This window comes from Schistocerca cancellata, chromosome 2 (assembly GCF_023864275.1).
Source record: "Schistocerca cancellata isolate TAMUIC-IGC-003103 chromosome 2, iqSchCanc2.1, whole genome shotgun sequence".
Classification (NCBI taxonomy): domain Eukaryota; kingdom Metazoa; phylum Arthropoda; class Insecta; order Orthoptera; family Acrididae; genus Schistocerca; species Schistocerca cancellata.
The window spans coordinates 463,620,429-463,641,990 of NC_064627.1; the positions used below are offsets into that span (position 1 = coordinate 463,620,429).

Sequence of the window (21,562 nt, forward strand, 5' to 3'; positions counted from 1 at the left end):
ATAAACAAAAATTAAAAGGACCTAATAGACACTTGATGGACGATACCATACATCTTGTCAGAACCTACTCAAAATATCTCAAGAAATGGTTGTCAGGGTGGAATCAAGGAATATTTTTTGTCTCCATATAAAAAATGGAAATGAGCGTATGGCATTGTTGGCTGGGAGGCCCCATGTGGGGAAGTTCGGCCGCTGAGTGCAAGTCCCATTCCAGTCAATGGCACATTGGGTGGCTTGCCTGCCAGTGATGAGGACAAAATGGTGATGAGGACATCACAACACCCAGTCTGTGAGCGGAGAAAATCTCCAACCTGGCTGGGAATTGAACCCGGGTCAGCTTGTATGGGAGATAGGAATGTTCCCACCCAGTTAAGTAAGTGGACATCTCCATATCATTTTTGTAGGCACTGAGAGGTAAAATCAGACCAATAACAGCTTATATAGAGGCTGTATATCACCAGCTATTACTTACATGCACCATGGAAAAACACACTTAGCTTGCATAGAAGCTGTACATCACCAGTTATGATCCACATGAACCTTGGCAAAAAAACATTTTAAATATTAAAAAGTATCCTCTTGAAGACATAGAGAACACACCCAAAACACACATGAATGCAAGCTCTCCCTCCCTCCCTCCCTCCCTCCCTCCCTCCCTCTCTCTCTCTCTCTCTCTCTCTCTCTCTCTCTCTCTCTCTCTCACACACACACACACACACACACACACACACACACACACACACACACACCTACACACACACGGGAATAAACAGATTTCTTTCAATATTTCTGTGACTTGTTACAGAGAATTAGTGTTCAATGACACAAGCCGTACAGCCCAAATATTATGCTGTCATCACTATTGAAATGTTTTACAAGTACTGATTCTTTCAGTTGCTGAAAGATGCATCAGACCAGGAGAATATGTTGGTTATTGTTGTCTGTCTTTGAATAAATTGCACAATGGTTTGTATGGAGTGGCATGCATAGTATCAGAGGGATTACAAATGCCTTTTACTACCATTCTTCCATATTATTTTTTGGTGTAGATTTTCCATCTGCTCTTTGTAATGGGGTACAGTAATTTTTACCCCTTTCTGCCCTAGCCCAATAGGAGAGTATTGCCCTGATCATAAAACATATTCAGAAATGCCTTGTTGCCTCTGTTGGTGGAGGAGAATCTTAGTGTTTTCACTGTAAGCTCCTGTCTTTCATTTTTGTATTGAAATAATGGCCACCACCAACTGTCCATTATGGAGGCTGATAAAGCTATCTTGCTTGTTCATATAATTGGCAAATTTTTTTTTTTTTTTTTTTTTTGATTAATGTGTTTCATTGCTCTTAATGAACTGGTGCCAACAATCTATGAATGTTTCTGAGAGACACATTTGCCAGTTGCAGTTTATCATTCAGGATATTATGTGAGCCAGTGCTCATGGCAATCTTTCTGGTGACTTTGGATGGTGATGCTGCACCTATCTAACAATAAAAAAAACATAAACACAGCCAACGGTTGTTAATTCCTCCCTCAGAGATGGGCCAGTACTTCAAGGTACATTTTCCAGTTCTGTGTGATGACAGTGAAACAACTTTTCACATTTTTCACAATGTAATTTGCTTGCAAGTATTTGCATAAGCAACCACAGTTTAATCATTGATTTGTTGCTCTAATCTTCCTCCAACTGTAGCATAACCTTGCCCATAACAAAGTAGCTATCTCAATTGTGTATGCTACAGGAATTATGTTTTGTAATTAAAGCAGACACTGTATGCAGGACAATGGATAATTTAATTGTCATGGCATTAAATGTGAGTGCAATCACATAGTCACACTTTTTCCAGCCAGAGGTATGAAACATATAAATACTCATTATTAATTCATACACCATAATATTTTTTTTGCTATTATTGCTTATGTCTTCTTCTAAATACAATAACAAGTTAGTCTGTCTGTAACTCTGCTTCCAGAATTGTTTGATTCCAAAATATTGGCCTTGGAAAAGAAAGAAAAACATCTTATCCAATTTGATACGTTTAGAGGTTTGCCTCAGTTCCACTAATGGTGTTCTCCCCAAGTATTTAAGTAATAAGGAACTTACTTCAAAGATAAATAAGGACATATAGCTTCTGACAATTTCAGATACATAAATTTCTTTTCAGTCTTGCAAACAAGTGTGAAGTGTCCTGTCTATGTCAAGCTATATTCAGTTGTGGATTTATTTACTGCTGTGTTATATCAGATAGGAACAAGAGTGGAATCTGTATATAGTGTACAACAAATTTATTTTATTTTCATGTTTTTAAAAGTATAAATAAAGTAAAATGGTTTTGAAACTTGTTGTAATACTGTGCACAATCAACAGTACAAAACTGTTCACTTATCTTGATAAGCTTGGGTACCTCCAGTTGTGTATAGGTCGCGCCAGTGGGAATGCAACGCACACTGCCAACAACAGCAGTGCCACATGTAACACACTTTTAGGACTGTATTTGTTCCCTTCTTATTGTAATGATTTTAATTAATGATTTTAATTACAGACATTTCTGAGTTTCTGTGGTTACATATGATTACCGCATATTGTTTTATATCTACAGAGTAACACTTAATTTATCTGTTTGAAATGCTGAAATGTTTCTGCCTTGAATATACAAATAACAGCAGACCTGTATAGTTATGTAGTAGCCATGTGTCAGTGTTTGAGGATTGGATTCTTATGGAAGTAGTTAAGGTTCACATTCCCTCCATACCATATTTTTTTACATTCTATTGGTGTTTGAGGTGTTGTAAATGTAACATGTATATAACTGAGATATGCTGAAAATGATAACACAGTGTGCCATATACGAGTATATGATAACAGTCATTTAATGACACCATGTATCAGCATAGATAGGCCCTGAGAGATAGTGTCCGGACACTTGTCCTTTATGATGGTTTCAGTACAGTATTCCAATGAAGTGACTCAGCTCCAGTAACACTACTCACCAGCGAACATGAACTGAATCATTCAGTAAAGGTTGCTGCAATATGCTGACATTGACAAGATGAACTGGCCTGTTCAAGTGCCAGACTTGAATCCCTTCACACATTTGTGTGTCAAAATGAAGAATCACATAAACTTAGACTGGGCCCAGTGTTGGATACGTGGGGAAGTTATGCAGATGATGAGACATATTTCCAGAGGCTTACTGCCTCCATGTTTCATTGGATGAGGCAGGTAATTAATGCCAGTAGTGGGTGGACATCATACTAGTCTTATCCATGATGTGAAACATTCCTCATCTCACTTTACTCCACTTTTTATTACAATATTCAATACAACTGTATTTAAATTGTATGTAAACTTCTATTTATTGAATTCATTCTACCTGTTGCTTAATACATGCAAACAAGTCAGTTTAAATAGAGATATAAATGGTGTCATAATATGAGACAGTCTGAGAAAACACTTAATATCAACCTGTATAAGAACAGGTAAATCCTAAATTAATAATGTTCTCTTCCTTACTGCCTCACCAACGTTTTTCTATTATACAAAATAAGTGCACTTATGACACACAAAAGCTCTTTTTCGACATGTAGCCCAACAATAGCATTCCGTGCATTGTGCCTATTTCTCTGTTAGTCTTCAGAGAAACGACCATTGCAGAATATGCATTCGGTCTCTTCTTCTTCAGATTGCCCATCTGAAGCATTGTCTTCAATTAAATTTGTATCAGCCTATGAATAACTGGAAGACTGTTTCCTGTGGTTTTCTTTCTCAAGAAAAAAACTTTCCCTTCTGTCTCATTTGATTCTGCTATGGCTCTCATCTCTTTAAATTGTTTCAAACATTCCCTGTAGTGAGGCAACGTTAGCTGCTTAACAAATTCAGAACATGTTGATTTTACTGGATCAGGTGGCTCTCAGTATGATTTGGTGATTTTGGGAACTGGCCAGATACCACTGGACTCATATTTACTCTCTTGTTTTCATCTTGTATGTCAGATTCCTGGCATACTGCAAAGTCGTTGTCCCGATGTAAGTGTGTGTTACAGGAGAAGAGTCTCATTTTCCAGAGCCCGTTTGTAGCATTTTCCATTGTCGCTACTCACAAGTATGCCACTCCTAATAAACACATAATCAAAAATGAAGGTGCTACTTTACCTGGGTTATTTACCCACCAGGTTTCAATTTATTGGAGATAATGCATTTTAAACTGCCCCATGAATTGCACACAAGAGCTTGTATTTTATGGATGGAGGGGGGTGATAAACAGATGATGTGCAAATAGATTTTCTTGTCTCACACAAATCTGATGTGATGCCCATCAATTATTAGCACAATAGGATTGTCACCAAGTGACATTGATAAATTCACAAAATTTTCAGACCAGTTAGTAAAAATATGAGTCTGGATCGAGCTATTAGGGCAAAAAGGTGAAATTTCTGCAATATTAGATAGCATACCCTAATATGCAACATTGGTGTATTAGGGTACCCATGGTATCGTATGTTAGGAATAAGCCATAATCTAACACTAGAAACCTAGCCTCATACTAAATATGTTTGGTTTGAAGGAGAATTCATTATAGCAAATGAAAGAGTACTTTGTAAAGAATATAATCATATGAATATTATAGCAACAACTACTCACCTTCAGATATTAAAGCCATACAAACTCATACACTCAAAAAACTAGACATTTAATAGTCATCTTTCCTCTATATTCAGAATCATTTTCAGTGATGGTAGTATGATTTGGGTAAACTAAAAACAATGTTAGATCAGGACAGAAATAGTTGTTTTCACAAATTACATTCTAATTGTGGTAAGGCAAAGAGTAGTGCATTCCATCATCTGGCCTCTGTAATTTTGCAGCCCCAGACCACTGACATTATCGTAGGGAACTCGAGAATTTTGTTTGTGACGTCACAAACAGGAAATTACCAATAACATTGGCCCACGTGGGGGTCAGCATGTAAAGTGACATCTATAATTAAATAAAATGAAGCATAAAAGGTTATGAGATTATGGGGTTTATGTACGAATGGAACATATTGCTTAGACAATTAAAACATGAAAAAAATGTAATACTATGTACACAAAACAAACCAAAATCACAAATCTCAGGGCTGATTTTACTGGATGTTGACACGACTCAGTTATTAATGGGGAAGGTGGGGGAATGAATCATCTTACCTTTATTCGTGATTATTCGTCACGTAGTGCTGTCGGTGGCAGGCACTGTGTTGGTGTGGCATGTCTCTCCTTAGCTGTGCGGCACAAGCCATGTGCCCTTCCCGGTGCTCCATTGCCATGCAGTCCGGACCTGGGGCGATCTCCACGTTGACAGGTTGGTGTGTGTTGCCGTAGCTGAAGCAGCATTTTTGCAGTGTTGATGATAGATGGAAGAGCCCCCATGTCCTCTTGCTTCCATGCTGTCTCACTGGCTGCTGTCTTCACTCATCCATTTCTCAGGTCAATGGTTCCTCAAAATTCACTCTTCTCGTGGCATTGTCATTGACAAACTCAATTTGCAATGCCACCCAATGACTGAGCACCATTTCATGACCACGCCTCTCTGTGCAGGGTGGAAATTCCCCATCTTGCATGGGCTGGTGTCTGACTCGGGAATTGGTGTCTTTCTTATGATTTCATCAGTGCTAGTGGCGCATTCTTCCAATGTTTTTTTCCTTTCTGAATTTGTTATGAAAGCAGCCACACAACACTCTTTCGTAACCGCTATCTCTGTGTGAGACCAGTACAAAGTCCAGCTTCTTCTCATAGTCTCCTGGCATCCGTGATTTATAAGGAACACACTTACTGTGCAGTAAACATCTTTTTAAGATGGCTTACTTCTTTCACATGCCTCACTGTGTGAATTCTTTGTGCTTTGTGTATGCTCTTCCCAGTTCTTGTGAGTGCCGGTGTTGTTGACAGGTTATTGCTTTCTAAGGTAGGTAAGATGACTGTTGCCAGCCCAGAAGAATTCACATGCTTTCGTGCATGCATTCTTGATATTACATCTTAATGGCTGCCGGGGTCCATCAGTTTTCGGCAAACTTCTCATTGTCCTCCAAGCTCTTCGCAACATGTCCATTCTTAAGTGAGATATGAGTGACTGCCCAGCTATCCCCTGTGTCATTGCAGAATGGCTCCAGTGTCCGCTTTTCGGGCACTCACCACATTTTGTTCAGCAGGCTTTCTCCTGGGCCACTGGCAGTGTGAGTCGGCAGTGGTGGGCCCCGGTGGAGGTATCACAAAGCTCCTTGTCATGACTACTAAGCTTTTGAGATGTAAGTTTGAGAGTTATGGCAGAGTGGCCCATCTATGTTTACTTGGCTCATCGCACACAAGCTTCAAAACTAAAACAAAAATCTTCATTCCCGAGTAGTAACACTAACATTTCACTCAATAATAAGAGGTTTTTAAGGGAAATTACATTTTCATTTATGCCCTAGCATGTAAGCCCAGTCATCTGTTTACATATATGGTTGCCCTTAGTAAATAGATACAAGACATGCTCAAATAAATAAAGATTAAAATAAGTAAACAATACATAAGGAATACAAGTCACTCGATGATAATGTCACAGATATACATAAGACATATGCAAAATAAACATGTAATTAAGACATGTGAAAATTAAAAATAAGCCACTCACAATAATACTATTCATCACACTGGAGACAAGAATGCTATATATCTAGACATCATATAGAGTTAACACATGTGAAACAATAATGAACTATACACTACAATACCTCCCCCCATGAACCATGGACCTTGCCGTTGGTGGGGAGGCTTGCGTGCCTCAGCGATACAGATGGCCGTACCGTAGGTGCAACCACAACGGAGGGGTATCTGTTGAGAGGCCAGACAAACATGTGGTTCCTGAAGAGGGGCAGCAGCCTTTTCAGTAGTTGCAGGGGCAACAGTCTGGATGATTGACTGATCTGGCCTTGTAACATTAACCAAAACGGCCTTGCTGTGCTGGTACTGCGAACGGCTGAAAGCAAGGGGAAACTACAGCCGTAATTTTTCCCGAGGACATGCAGCTCTACTGTATGATTAAATGATGATGGCGTCCTCTTGGGTAAAATATTCCGGAGGTAAAATAGTCCCCCATTCGGATCTCCGGGCGGGGACTACTCAGGAGGACATCATTATCAGGAGAAAAAAAAATGGCGTTCTACGGATCGGAGCGTGGAATGTCAGATCCCTTAATCGGGCAGGTAGGTTAGAAAATTTAAAAAGGGAAATGGATAGGTTAAAGTTAGATATAGTGGGAATTAGTGAAGTTCGGTGGCAGGAGGAACAAGACTTTTGGCCAGGTGATTACAGGGTTATAAATACAAAATCAAATAGGGGTAATGCAGGAGTAGGTTTAATAATGAATAAAAAAATAGGAGTGCGGGTTAGCTACTACAAACAGCATAGTGAACGCATTATTGTGGCCAAGATAGACACAAAGCCCATGCCTACTACAGTAGTACAAGTTTATATGCCAACTACCTCTGCAGATGATGAAGAAATAGATGAAATGTATGACGAGATAAAAGAAATTATTCAGGTAGTGAAGGGAGACGAAAATTTAATAGTCATGGGTGACTGGAATTCGTCAGTAGGAAAAGGGAGAGAAGGAAACATAGTAGGTGAATATGGATTGGGGGGAAGGAATGAAAGAGGAAGCCGCCTTGTAGAATTTTGCACAGAGCATAATTTAATCATAGCCGACACTTGGTTCAAGAATCATAAAAGAAGGTTGTATACCTGGAAGAATCCTGGAGATACTAAAAGGTATCAGATAGATTATATAATGGTAAGACAGAGATTTAGGAACCAGGTTTTACATTGTAAGACATTTCCTGGGGCAGATGTGGATTCTGACCACAATCTATTGGTTATGAACTGCAGATTGAAACTGAAGAAACTGCAAAAAGGTGGGAATTTAAGGAGATGGGACCTGGATAAACTGAAAGAACCAGAGGTTGTAGAGAGTTTCAGGGAGAGCATAAGGGAACAATTGACAGGAATGGGGGAAAGAAATACAGTAGAAGAAGAATGGGTAGCTCTGAGGGATGAAGTAGTGAAGGCAGCAGAGGATCAAATAGGTAAAAAGACGAGGGCTAATAGAAATCCTTGGGTAACAGAAGAAATATTGAATTTAATTGATGAAAGGAGAAAATATAAAAATGCAGTAAATGAAGCAGGCAAAAACGAATACAAACGTCTCAAAAATGATATCGACAGGAAGTGCAAAATGGCTAAGCAGGGATGGCTAGAGGACAAATGTAAGGATGTAGAGGCTTGTCTCACTAGAGGTAAGATAGATACTGCCTACAGGAAAATTAAAGAGACGTTTGGAGAGAAGAGAACCACTTGTATGAATATCAAGAGCTCAGATGGCAACCCAGTTCTAAGCAAAGAAGGGAAGGCAGAAAGGTGGAAGGAGTATATAGAGGGTTTATACAAGGGCGATGTACTTGAGGACAATATTATGGAAATGGAAGAGGATGTAGATGAAGACGAAATGGGAGATACGATACTGCGTGAAGAGTTTGACAGAGCACTGAAAGACCTGAGTCGAAACAAGGCCCCGGGAGTAGACAACATTCCATTTGAACTACTGATGGCCTCGGGAGAGCCAGTCCTGACAAAACTCTACCATCTGGTGAGCACGATGTATGAGACAGGCGAAATACCCTCAGACTTCAAGAAGAATATAATAATTCCAATCCCAAAGAAGGCAGGTGCAGACAGATGTGAAAATTACCGAACTATCAGTTTAATAAGTCACAGTTGCAAAATACTAACGCGAATTCTTTACAGACGAATGGAAAAACTGGTAGAAGCCGACCACGGGGAAGATCAGTTTGGATTCCGTAGAAATGTTGGAACACGTGAGGCAATACTGACCTTACGACTTATCTTAGAAGAAAGATTAAGAAAAGGCAAACCTACGTTTCTAGCATTTGTAGACTTAGAGAAAGCTTTTGACAATGTTAACTGGAATACTCTCTTTCAAATTCTGAAGGTGGCAGGGGTAAAATACAGGGAGCGAAAGGCTATTTACAGTTTGTACAGAAACCAGATGGCAGTTATAAGAGTCGAGGGGCATGAAAGGGAAGCAGTGGTTGGGAAAGGAGTAAGACAGGGTTGTAGCCTCTCCCCGATGTTATTCAATCTGTATATTGAGCAAGCAGTAAAGGAAACAAAAGAAAAATTTGGAGTAGGTATTAAAATTCATGGAGAAGAAGTAAAAACTTTGAGGTTCGCCGATGACATTGTAATTCTGTCAGAGACAGCAAAGGACTTGGAAGAGCAGTTGAACGGAATGGACAGTGTCTTGAAAGGAGGATATAAGATGAACATCAACAAAAGTAAAATGAGGATAATGGAATGTAGTCAAATTAAGTCGGGTGATGCTGAGGGAATTAGATTAGGAAATGAGACACTTAAAGTAGTAAAGGAGTTTTGCTATTTGGGGAGTAAAATAACCGATGATGGTCGAAGTAGAGAGGATATAAAATGTAGACTGGCAATGGCAAGGAAAGCGTTTCTCAAGAAGAGGAATTTGTTAACATCGAGTATAGATTTAAGTGTCAGGAAGTCGTTTCTGAAAGTATTTGTATGGAGTGTAGCCATGTATGGAAGTGAAACATGGACGATAACTAGTTTGGACAAGAAGAGAATAGAAGCTTTCGAAATGTGGTGCTACAGAAGAATGCTGAAGATAAGGTGGGTAGATCACGTAACTAATGAGGAGGTATTGAATAGGATTGGGGAGAAGAGAAGTTTGTGGCACAGCTTGACTAGAAGAAGGGATCGGTTGGTAGGACATGTTTTGAGGCATCAAGGGATCACAAATTTAGCATTGGAGGGCAGTGTGGAGGGTAAAAATTGTAGAGGGAGACCAAGAGATGAATACACTAAGCAGATTCAGAAGGATGTAGGTTTCAGTAGATACTTGGAGATGAAGAAGCTTGCACAGGATAGAGTAGCATGGAGAGCTGCATCAAACCAGTCTAAGGACTGAAGACCACAACAACAACAACACTACAATAATGTTTATCACAAAGTTACGCGTCACAAATGCCAGCAAGGGATACACACAAGACACATAGAATTAAAAAATATGACACAAAAGTTAACTTTGCACTGCAGTACTGTTTATGCACGAGTTATACGTCAGAAATGCCAATATGGAAAAAGACTCAATTCACTTAGAATTGAGACATGTCACAAAATTCAACTTTACACCACATTAATGTTTACGGAAAATTTCTGTAAAATGGATACAAAATGTGTGTCAGTTCAAACATTTGGTACACAGAACAAACTTTTTGAAGACATATATTATTTTACTGCCATGCGCAAAGCTGGATAGGACTGGATGGGTAATGCTTTAATGTTTTTATCAACAGTGCACGTTTTCTTACCTTATAACACATACAAAAATAAGATTGGTACCTTCTGTTCTGCCACAGAACCTACAGTCATTATGCATAATGTATGCATCACCGATCATTGAGAGTCTCTGATCTTGTAAGTCTTCGTGCTTTCCTGCTCCCTTTATATCACCTTCTCTGTCATGAATTCTCGGGTCCAATTTATACGTTGGCATTGCTGGTGTGCCTCTGCATCTCCTCCTGTCGGAGGTTTGACAGTCCTGTCTGCCACGGACTTCTCTGATTTCTGGAACTGTTGTCTGTAGGTCCGTTGGCCTGTGTCCCGGCTTCATTGAAGTACCTCTCTATCTTCGGTAGGTACTGGACCCATTGGTGCATGTATTGTTCTGTGGGATTGGACCGAGGGTTTTTAATTGAGGAGAATGTCACTTTACCTTTAATATTTTTCATTTTATTACCACTTTCTAAATGTTTTTTGTAAAAGGACATCATAAATGCTGTCAGTTATGACCCAGAAACCAGACATACTCTCATCTTCATTCCTTCTAGTCTGTGTCAATGAGAGGACACCGAGTGCCTGCTTTTTCCAGTGACTCTGGGTCATCACTGTATTGGTCAGTGCCATTGTGTGCTTGTGATTGCCAGTACCACACGTTGCATATGTGATGTCCCTTCTCTATTGTGGCGTCCCCTGCAATACCTCATTATCTTTGGTCATTCACTAGTGTGATGTCATGCACTGGGAAGAGGGGGGGGGGGGCTGTGGTGGTGAATCTCCATTACTCCCTCACTTGCTCTCATTGTGTGATGCTGTTGCACGCAATTCACGTTGCATTTGTGGTCTGGCACTTTGTTGCTGCCCTCCTCTCCCTGGTGTGGACCATAGCATATATCTGATTCTCACCTATTCCCTTCTTCTCTCCTTCATCTGTTATTGTGCCAATTTTGTCTGTCATTGTGCCAAAACAAACCTCGTGGTGCCCTTTTTTCTGTCCTCTTTGCATTAGCTTGTGGTGTCCTTTGTTTTTCCTGCTCTTCAATGTTGTCCAGAGACCTTAAAATATCAAGGAAATGTTGTCTCAACAATGCCCAGAATGGGGTACATGTCCTACATGAGCAGGAAAATTTGATTGTATCGTGCTACACAATTATCTTCTTGTCCCAATATCCCACCAGAACGACAAAGTGAGCAGTGTATGTTGTCATGGATTGGCGTAACTGTGGCACACACTGTCCCCAATATATGCTCATCTTTGCATTTTCCTGTGCGGCCATGTTCCAGTACTTAGTGGGGAAATTCTTTTAACTGCTTTTCTCATAAATTTTTATGTCAAACCAGGCAGCCTTCTCCCGGTTGAACATATGACGTGCTACAAGTAAAAGCATTATGTTCCGCCACTCCTTTTGCAAGAGATCAATCATCTAAATTCTTTAGATATGCCTTTGGGTGGGTACTGCGCATTCAGTTGAACTTGGGCAATGGGATGTCCAACCTATGCATTGGGAATGTGACCTGCAAATTTGTTGTAATGACCTACATTACATGGACATTACCTTGTAACATTGCAACCACTTCTTATTGATACTCTTTTGTTTTTGTCTCCTTGGACGATCTCCTTTCCTCATCTCTGCACACAGAGATGTTAGTCATCTTCATGTTTAACTGAATTTCTACACTCCTGGAAATGGAAAAAAGAACACATTGACACCGGTGTGTCAGACCCACCATACTTGCTCCGGACACTGCGAGAGGGCTGTACAAGCAATGATCACACGCACGGCACAGCGGACACACCAGGAACCGCGGTGTTGGCCGTCGAATGGCGCTAGCTGCGCAGCATTTGTGCACCGCCGCCGTCAGTGTCAGCCAGTTTGCCGTGGCATACGGAGCTCCATCGCAGTCTTTAACACTGGTAGCATGCTGCGACAGCGTGGACGTGAACCGTATGTGCAGTTGACGGACTTTGAGCGAGGGCGTATAGTGGGCATGCGGGAGGCCGGGTGGACGTACCGCCGAATTGCTCAACAAGTGGGGGGTGAGGTCTCCACAGTACATCGATGTTGTCGCCAGTGGTCGGCGGAAGGTGCACGTGCCCGTCGACCTGGGACCGGACCGCAGCGACGCACGGATGCACGCCAAGACCGTAGGATCCTACGCAGTGCCGTAGGGGACCGCACCGCCACTTCCCAGCAAATTAGGGACACTGTTGCTCCTGGGGTATCGGCGAGGACCATTTGCAACCGTCTCCATGAAGCTGGGCTACGGTCCCGCACACCGTTAGGCCGTCTTCCGCTCACGCCCCAACATCGTGCAGCCCGCCTTCAGTGGTGTCGCGACAGGCGTGAATGGAGGGACGAATGGAGACGTGTCGTCTTCAGCGATGAGAGTCGCTTCTGCCTCGGTGCCAATGATGGTCGTATGCGTGTTTGGCGCCGTGCAGGTGAGCGCCACAATCAGGACTGCATACGACCGAGGCACACAGGGCCAACACCCGGCATCATAGTGTGGGGAGCGATCTCCTACACTGGCCGTACACCACTGGTGATCGTCGAGGGGACACTGAATAGTGCACGGTACGTCCAAACCGTCATCGAACCCATCGTTCTACCATTCCTAGACCGGCAAGGGAACTTGCTGTTCCAACAGGACAATGCACGTCCGCATGTATCCCGTGCCACCCAACGTGCTCTAGAAGGTGTAAGTCAACTACCCTGGCCAGCAAGATCTCCGGATCTGTCCCACATTGAGCATGTTTGGGACTGGATGAAGCGTCGTCTCAGGCGGTCTGCACGTCCAGCACGAACGCCGGTCCAACTGAGGCGCCAGGTGGAAATGGCATGGCAAGCCGTTCCACAGGACTACATCCAGCATCTCTACGATCGTCTCCATGGGAGAATAGCAGCCTGCATTGCTGCGAAATGTGGATATACACTGTACTAGTGCCGACATTGTGCATGCTCTGTTGCCTGTGTCTATGTGCCTGTGGTTCTGTCAGTGTGATCATGTGATGTATCTGACCCCAGGAATGTGTCAATAAAGTTTCCCCTTCCTGGGACAATGAATTCACGGTGTTCTTATTTCAATTTCCAGGAGTGTAAGTTGTCAACCCTCGTTTAAGACTCTTTTTCTCACCTCTTTCAGGCTATTGGTGACCTCCATCTGTTTGCAATTTGTGCAACATCAGTGATTTGCCCATCAAGCTTTTGATTGCAAAGTTTTAGCTCAGTGTCCAGTCTTTCAAATCATATTTTATTGACCTCCCTCCTGGTGGCTAACTGAGATGTGTGCTTTTTTAAAATCACACAAATTTGCTCCAGTGGACTATGACTTTGCGTGTCCCCCACAGAAATGCATTGTGTTTCCTTGCTCACCCTCGTTCTTTCCTCTGTTGGCCTGCCTGTTTCTAATGTGCTCTGGTTTTGCATACTTTGTACAGATGTGTCTGTCATATCCTCAGTCACACATGAAATTGCCTCTGTTGGCCTAACGGTTTCCATATTTATCAGTCTCCCTGACCTCAGTTGCATAGAGAAATGGAACCACAAACTAAAATCCCTCTACAGAATGAACAGAGGCAATACAACACTTTTGGCAACACTGTTAACAGCAAACAGAACAATAGAAATGTGGAATAGAATAATCACAACAACAGACTACATGTTTTAAAATTACTGCACAAAATACAGTGAAGATTGCGTGAGCAGAAACTTAACACACTAGATGCCACTATTCTTACTTCATATAGCACATCTGCAGCGTATTCAGCACACACAAACACACTGTCTGTGTGCCTGACAGGTTAACATATGCTAATAAAGGAATGGGGAATTGATTCTTCTTGATTTGGATATGAAAATTTTGAATTTCTCATGTTAGTAAAATCGTTACAATGAAATCAAATCAAAGACCCGTGCTGGGTGCCAAAATGTAGCGAACTTGAGAATTTTGTTTGTGATCTCACACGACAGGAAAATTACCAATGAGATCACCCCACGTTGAGAGCCAACAGCTAAGTGACATCAATAATTAAACAAAATCAGATGCAAAAGATTATGAGATTAAGTGGTTGATGTATGAAAGGAACAGATTATTTAGTTGGTTAAAACTTGAAGGAAATGTATTCATTTCAGTACTATGTACACAAGACAAAACAAAATCACAAATCTCAGGGCTGATTTGACTGGATGTGGACTTGGTTCCGGTACTGAGGGGGATGAATCATCATACCATTATTCGTGATCATTCGTTGCATAGTGATGTCAGCGGCAGGCACTGCATTGGTATGCCGCATCCCTTTGCAGTTGTATGGCACAGTTTGGCTGCTTTTCCTGGTGTTTCCTGTGGTGGTCTCCACATTGACAAGTCACCGTGTGTTGCCGTACCCGAAGCAGTGTTATCATGGTGTCAGAATATGGATGTTGGCGATGGGATGGAAGAGCCCCCATGACCTGTTGCTTCTGTGCTCTCTCACTGGCTGGCCTCTACGCTCCTCATTCATTTCTCAGGTCAAAAGTTCCTTGAAATTATCTCCTCTTCTGGCATTCTCATCGAAGGACTCAATCTGCAATGCCGCCAAATGATTAATGCCATTTCATGATGATGCCTCGCTGTGTGGGTAGAAATTTCCTAGCTGCATGGGCTGGTGTGTGATTTAGAAAATGTCATTTTTCTCACGATTTCACCAGTGCTAGAGGCACATTCTTCCAATGTTTTTCTGCTTTCTGAAGTTGTTGTGAAAGCAGCCACACAATGCTTCTTTGTAATTGCTATTTCTGCATGAGGCCAGGACAGTGTCATGTTTGGGCTTCGTCTCAGAGCCTGCTGGCATCTGTGATGTATAAGGAACATCCTTACTCTCCAGAAAATATATTTTTGAAAATAGTTATTTCTTCCACACGCCTCCTTGTGCAAATTCGTCACGCTTTGTGTATGCTTCTCCAAGTGCCTGTTGGTGCTGGAATTGTTGACAGGTTTTTGCTTCCTAAGACGGGTAAAATGACTTTTGCCAGTCCAGAAGAATTCACTTTTTGTGCATGCATTCTTCACGTTTCATCTTAATGGCTGCAGGAGTATATCAGTTTTCGGCACTCTTCTCATCGTCCTCCAAGCTCTTCACAACATGCTAATTCTTAAACAAGGTGGGGGCATCCTCCCAGCTACCCTCTATATGGCTACAGAAAGGGTTTAGTGTATGCTTTATGGTCGCTCACCACATGGAGTCCAAAGGGCTTTCTCCTGAGCCAATGGGGGTGTGAGTCGGCAAAGTTGGCACCTGGTAGAGGTATCACATTATTTAGTTCTATTTTTCCTGCAGATAAAAGAGAAACAAACCACACTTTATGTTGGAAAACCATATTTTTCTCTTATCTTGTCAATTGGAAAGTCATGCAATTTCATACCTGCGTGTCTTCAGATCATTATACACATCCAACTGGATTTTGATGAATATTGTATGACAGAATTTAAACTTCGTGTTCAGACCCATTAGGTTAAAAAGTTGAACTTATTTTTCCCAGCATATTTATAAATTTACTTTGAGACAAAAAATTATAAGCTAATTGTTAAACACTTATTCTCACTTAGTGAATCTCATTTTAATGATTTTTTTCTGCGGCATCTGTTTTCACATTCTCTCTGCTATGTCTGTGAATAGTTTCATGCAGACAAAACTTTCTGTTTGGTAGCTGAATTTGGACCAAACTATTTTTAAACTTGAGAGAGATAGTGAATTCTGTCATTCCTGAATAAAATGACAAATGTATTACTGTTGAGCTTGGTGCTTACATTTGAGTATGGAATTTGATAAAAATTATATCATTACCAGTTTCATTCATGCCAAAGAACTGAGTAATTATCAATCAGTTCCTCTTTCTTCCATTTGAAATATGAGCTTTGTAAAAGACAAAATTTTGTTAGAAGTCTGATTGATCTAAAATCACCTACTCCTCAACATAATAATATTCTCTCACTCCTATAAAATGAATGCCCATTAAATAACTCAGATGATTTTTTTTAAATTGTGTGAGTTTTTTCATACAATTTTTAGGTTATATTGTGATAGTTCTGATAAATACTACAAATAATATGCATCAGTGTTGTACTCATCAAGACAAGAGAAGTTACTACAGAAAGGCCGCTGGCACTAACCACATAAAAAATATTGACCAGATGTTGGGACTGAGCTATGGGTAAATCAGTGATGATGAAGTGCTTTCACCTTGAACTACTACCACAACAACACTAAAACCTTCTTTGGACTGCATCTAGCTCTACCGGTCAAATCACTGCATATTTTGTGATAACTATTGATATCCTATACTTCTGTGTATATTGTTTAGTTCGTATTAATTTCCAATGTTGTGTATAGTACATCTCACTGGCATAATAATATGTTGCTGCTCTAATGCATCATGGTCATTAACAGGGTGGAAGTGTGGCCACAGATTGTCACATGGTATACATGTTAAGAATGCCCAATGTGGGTCTTGGCCATTTCCCGTGCTAACATTTTTGTTTTGTCAACTTTACAAGCATAGAAGTGGTGCAAAACTGTAAGGCCAATCACCAGTCCAGGTGACAATAGTGGGGATCCACTTTTGAATTAGCTTGTGTGCTGAACAAGGAGTACAAGAGCCAAAGGGAGATACCCTGAGCCATCCACTCAATATGAGGGATAAAAGATAGGACAGACAGAGGCAGATGACATAAAGCCATCTGAGCTGAAGTACAAGAGAGTGACCAGACTGGACTGTGCACTCCAAAGAGCAACCAGCGACCACCACGTGACTCGCTTATGATGTGTCATATTAGTAACCTACAGGTGCTTGTGCCTAGTTTTGTCAGAAAAAGGAAACCACAGCGTTTGCTGACATAGTTCTGTCAGGCACATAGGCTCTGAGGAAACTCATGCTGGACACTTAGTTGAAGACCATATGAATAAAAATTCAGAATAAAATTTTGTACCAAAACCAGAAAATATCCCAAGACTAATTAATTAATTCGGCACAAAATAGATTATATCCTGTGCTTTTATTTTCGCCACCATGTGCAACAATAAACAAATTCCTGGGTGAACTCTCTCTAGAGCAAGCAACATGAAGTTGCTCATGTGAGTAAAATGATGGTTATTTGTGGGTGTAACCACCCATGCTCAGCCACTCCTAGCAGTGCAATGGGTACCCTAGTACCACAAGATTCTATTATTATTATTATTATTATTTTAGATTAGAAGGTGTTCTGTCTACATCTACATCTATACTCTGCAAACTACTGTTAAGCATATGGCAGAGGGTACTTCCCATTGTATCACATATTCAGGTTTCTTCTGATTCCATTTGTGCTTATTGTGAATTGTGGTTTATAGTGTTGGAAGAATGATTGCTTAAATGCTATATGTTTGCTGTAATTAGTCTAATCTTGCCTTCGTGATATTTATGGGAGTTATATATTGAGGATTGTAGTGTATTGCTAGATTCCCAAGCTTAGTTGAAATTTCCCAAAGCATTCTAGAGTTATATTTACATGTCATCCGTTGCTCCTTAATACCAGCCCCGTTCCGCATATCTATGAGTGCTAGGGATGTTCTACTCCCACAGAACTTTATTTCTCAGATAGAAAATAAAATGTAATCAAAATTTAGCTGAGTTATCCATACAAGTCTCCACCTTCCCAGACCCATCTCTGCAAATAGTGTGGGTGTAAGATACCCCTAGGTATCTTACACCCACACTATTTTTCCCCGAATAGTAAGCCATGTTTGAATTAAGTTTAGTTAAAATTTCTTTACATGTTCTAAAGTTATGTTTACATTCCGCCCACTTGCATCCTGTATCTCCGTTCCCATCCACCGAATACCTAAAAGTGTCCTAGTCCCACAGTATTTTATTCCGAATAGTAACTCGTATGTGTAAGAAATTTGGTTGAAATTGTTCTAAATATTCCAGAGTTATACTTTACGTATTATCTCTTTCCATTGCATCTCCAGACTAGGAGGCTAAATGTCATTTAAGTCATCACCAATCAGAATAACAACCCTGAAAACTACAGATTTGACCCTAATATAGTTCGTTTTTGATTATTTGTACATCATCTCCCTTTACATCCCCTGCCGTCCCATAGGATACTACATGTGTCTTAAGCTGTCAGCACACGGGCCATGCTGTGGAACGTTAACATTGAGCATGCCAAGTTCAACGTGCTGCTGAATGCTCAGGAGCAATGTGACTTGTGCATACGGTACGTGGGCCCCAACATGGTATACGCGATCGCAGCGCACTCCAGCGGCAGTTGAGGGATGTTTCTAGTTTGTAAATCACACTGTTTACTCAACGTTTACCCACATTAGCTCTATTAAAATGCACATTTCCTCTATCGTCCATGAAAAGGAAAGCACCATGTCCAATCAATAAGGACACAGGCTTATAAAAGTTCCATTACGAACAGTGCGGTACAAATTTGGAATACTTTGCATAAGATAAACATTATTTCATCATTGCCACATTTCAGTAAAACCCCAAGGTCAGTCTTACTTGATCACTGTTCCTACCCAGTAGCAGAATCTTTGAAACATGTGAATTATGAAGCATAAAAGAAACAGGAGCAAAATATCTTTATACAAGTACCGCAAGCCGTCCTGTAGATTAAGTGAATCGAACAAAGTCACCCCTCAAAAAAAAGGTCAACTTATATTTACATAACATCAAATATTACAGCATATAATTATATTAAACTTATAATAAAGTGTTAGAACCTAATAACAACGCGAATGGTAGGAAAAAAAATTTGTAAGTGTTAAGACGTGAACCACTGCCCCAATAAAAACTCATTGCTGCACAAAGACGCTACTCATTACACTAAACGAACAACACACTCCATATACTTAATCACTTTATGTTTCCCCTTGCTAAAAACGTTAATCATAGATAATTATGTTACTAATTGCAATTTAATTATAACAAATTGTACCAAGAACAATGCATTTTGGGTGGATCTTCAGTGTGTCACTGCCTTCAACTAGCCTACTCTCATAATACGCAAGTTGCAATAATTCTTTTGCCACGAATATGATGTTTCTCATTATTTTATTGGAATGAATCACACAACTAACAACAGTTTTTCCAATGATTCTCAATTTGCTGGTGCTCAGAAACGGCATATATACATATAGGCTTGAAATGAATGCCAATATGGCACCTCACAACTCTGTACTGAAGGGACACGGCGTACGTGTGATGTAGGTGGCGTTGTGCCATCTCATTGGTCAATGCTCAGACACATGCTCAGAATATCTGACATGCCAGATATTGCTCTGCACAATCGGAAAGACTCCCGACCGTGGTATTCCACACTATGACATCAGAAACTCTGTACGCTCAATGCTCAACGTTCGGATGCACGGTCCGTGTGCCGACGGCTTTACCTTAACAGTACTTTTTTACGTTTAGTAAGACATTTGTATATCCATTGGTTGAAGTTGCTTCAAACGTATAAGTACACATCCATTTTCATATTTATTTTAATATGTAATTTCTTTTGTTTAAATAGTATGCTGGATTCCTTGCCATTACAAGATGGTGAGGATGTGACTGAGTCTGCATTCAACATCCTGGATGATTTATGGAAGCTTGATGACTACCAGTATCCCCAAACAAGAATGGAGCACCTATTTTGTGTCACAGGTAATTGACAAAATTTTTTGCACATATTCAAGTCCTTTATATTTATGCATGTTAAAGAAAAAAGAAAGTTACTTCTTTTATAGAAAACTGTAATGTTTCCTGAGGCACAATGTAAGGAAAAATATAAATTTTACATTTGGGAAAATTTTTCTAGATATGTAAATGAAAATGATTACAGTATTTTGATAACTGAAGGGTTACTAGTTGTAGAAACCTCAACAAGTGAGATAATATTTATCAAATAAATATAACACATTGAGTAATTTAATGTATAAAGATGAGCAGGGTTTTGCTAGAATACAAGAAAGACGTTAAGGATGACCCCAAAAACTGGAGATCAGTTTCATTGATATCAAGTTTTCAAATCCTAGAAATGCTTGTGTATAAATGATTATTTGTTTACAATTTATCTCACCAGATAGTAGAAGAACTGAATCCTCAAACGGCACATGAAAGAGAATGAAAATTTTGCTAGCTTTTGTAATAACCCTTTAACGACCTAGAGTACACATGCACACTGTCGGATCGGATGATGATGATGTTTGGTTTGTAGGGTGGTCAACTGCATGGTCGCCAGTGCCTGTACGAAGTCCCAATTTTTACACAGTCCATGTTCTTTTCACAATCCAATATAGTTACGCTCACAAATGATGATGATGATGATGATGATGAAATGATGAGGACAACACAAACACTCAGTCCACGGGGAGAGAAAATCCACAACCCAGCTGGGAATCAAACCTGGGACCCCGTGATCTAGAGGTAGCAACACTAGCCCCTAGAACACGAGCTGCGGACCTGTCACCTCGGGAATTGAGAGGAGGGGTAGAGGTTCGGTAGCTGTTGGCTTAGAGGAAGAAAGCAAGTATGTGGGATAGAAATGTGGGATGCAGAGGCAGCAGGTGCACGGGATACGAATGCGACACACAGGCAATGGAGCTGGTGAGTTCATGCGGCACACGATGATGATGATGATGTGGAGGGGTGGCAAGACAGAGGAAGGGGAGACTGTTGAGTGGAGGGTGTGAATGCAGTGGGTTAGTGGAGATTGAGGCCAGAAGTATTACAGCAGTAAAGGATGTGTTACAAGGATAGCCTCCATCTGCTTAGTTCAGAAAAGCTGGTGCCGGAGAAGAAAGTTCAGATGGTACAGGTTGTGAAGCAGCCATTCAACTTTAACATGTACTCAGCAATGTGTTCCATTGCTGAGTGGTCAGCAGGTTACAGTTTGGTAGTGGTCATTCATTCTGTTGGATTGCTGGGTGGTGGTCATGCCCACATAAAATGCTGTGCAGAATTTGCAGTCGATCTAGTATATGGCATGGCTGCTATCGTGGGTGGCTCTGCCTTTGATGAGATAGGATAAGCCTGTGAAAGAGCTAAAGTAGGCTGTGTGAATTGGGCAGGTCTTACACCTTGGTCTTCCAGGGGGGTATGACCCCAGTGGCAAGGGATTGGGTGTTTGAAAAGCATAGGGATGGATCAGGACC

At 40.8% G+C, this 21,562-nt stretch overlaps 1 protein-coding gene across 1 annotated transcript in view; it reads left to right on the forward strand.

Annotated features, from left to right (window-relative positions):
- The window catches only part of LOC126161972 (cytoplasmic dynein 2 heavy chain 1), a 778,966-nt gene that overhangs the window by 33,612 nt on the left and 723,792 nt on the right, over positions 1 to 21,562 (forward strand). Inside the window, 1 exon segment of the mRNA XM_049918163.1 lies at positions 19,939 to 20,072. Within this exon segment, the coding sequence (XP_049774120.1) occupies positions 19,940 to 20,072 (133 nt within the window). The 5' untranslated portion in view covers position 19,939.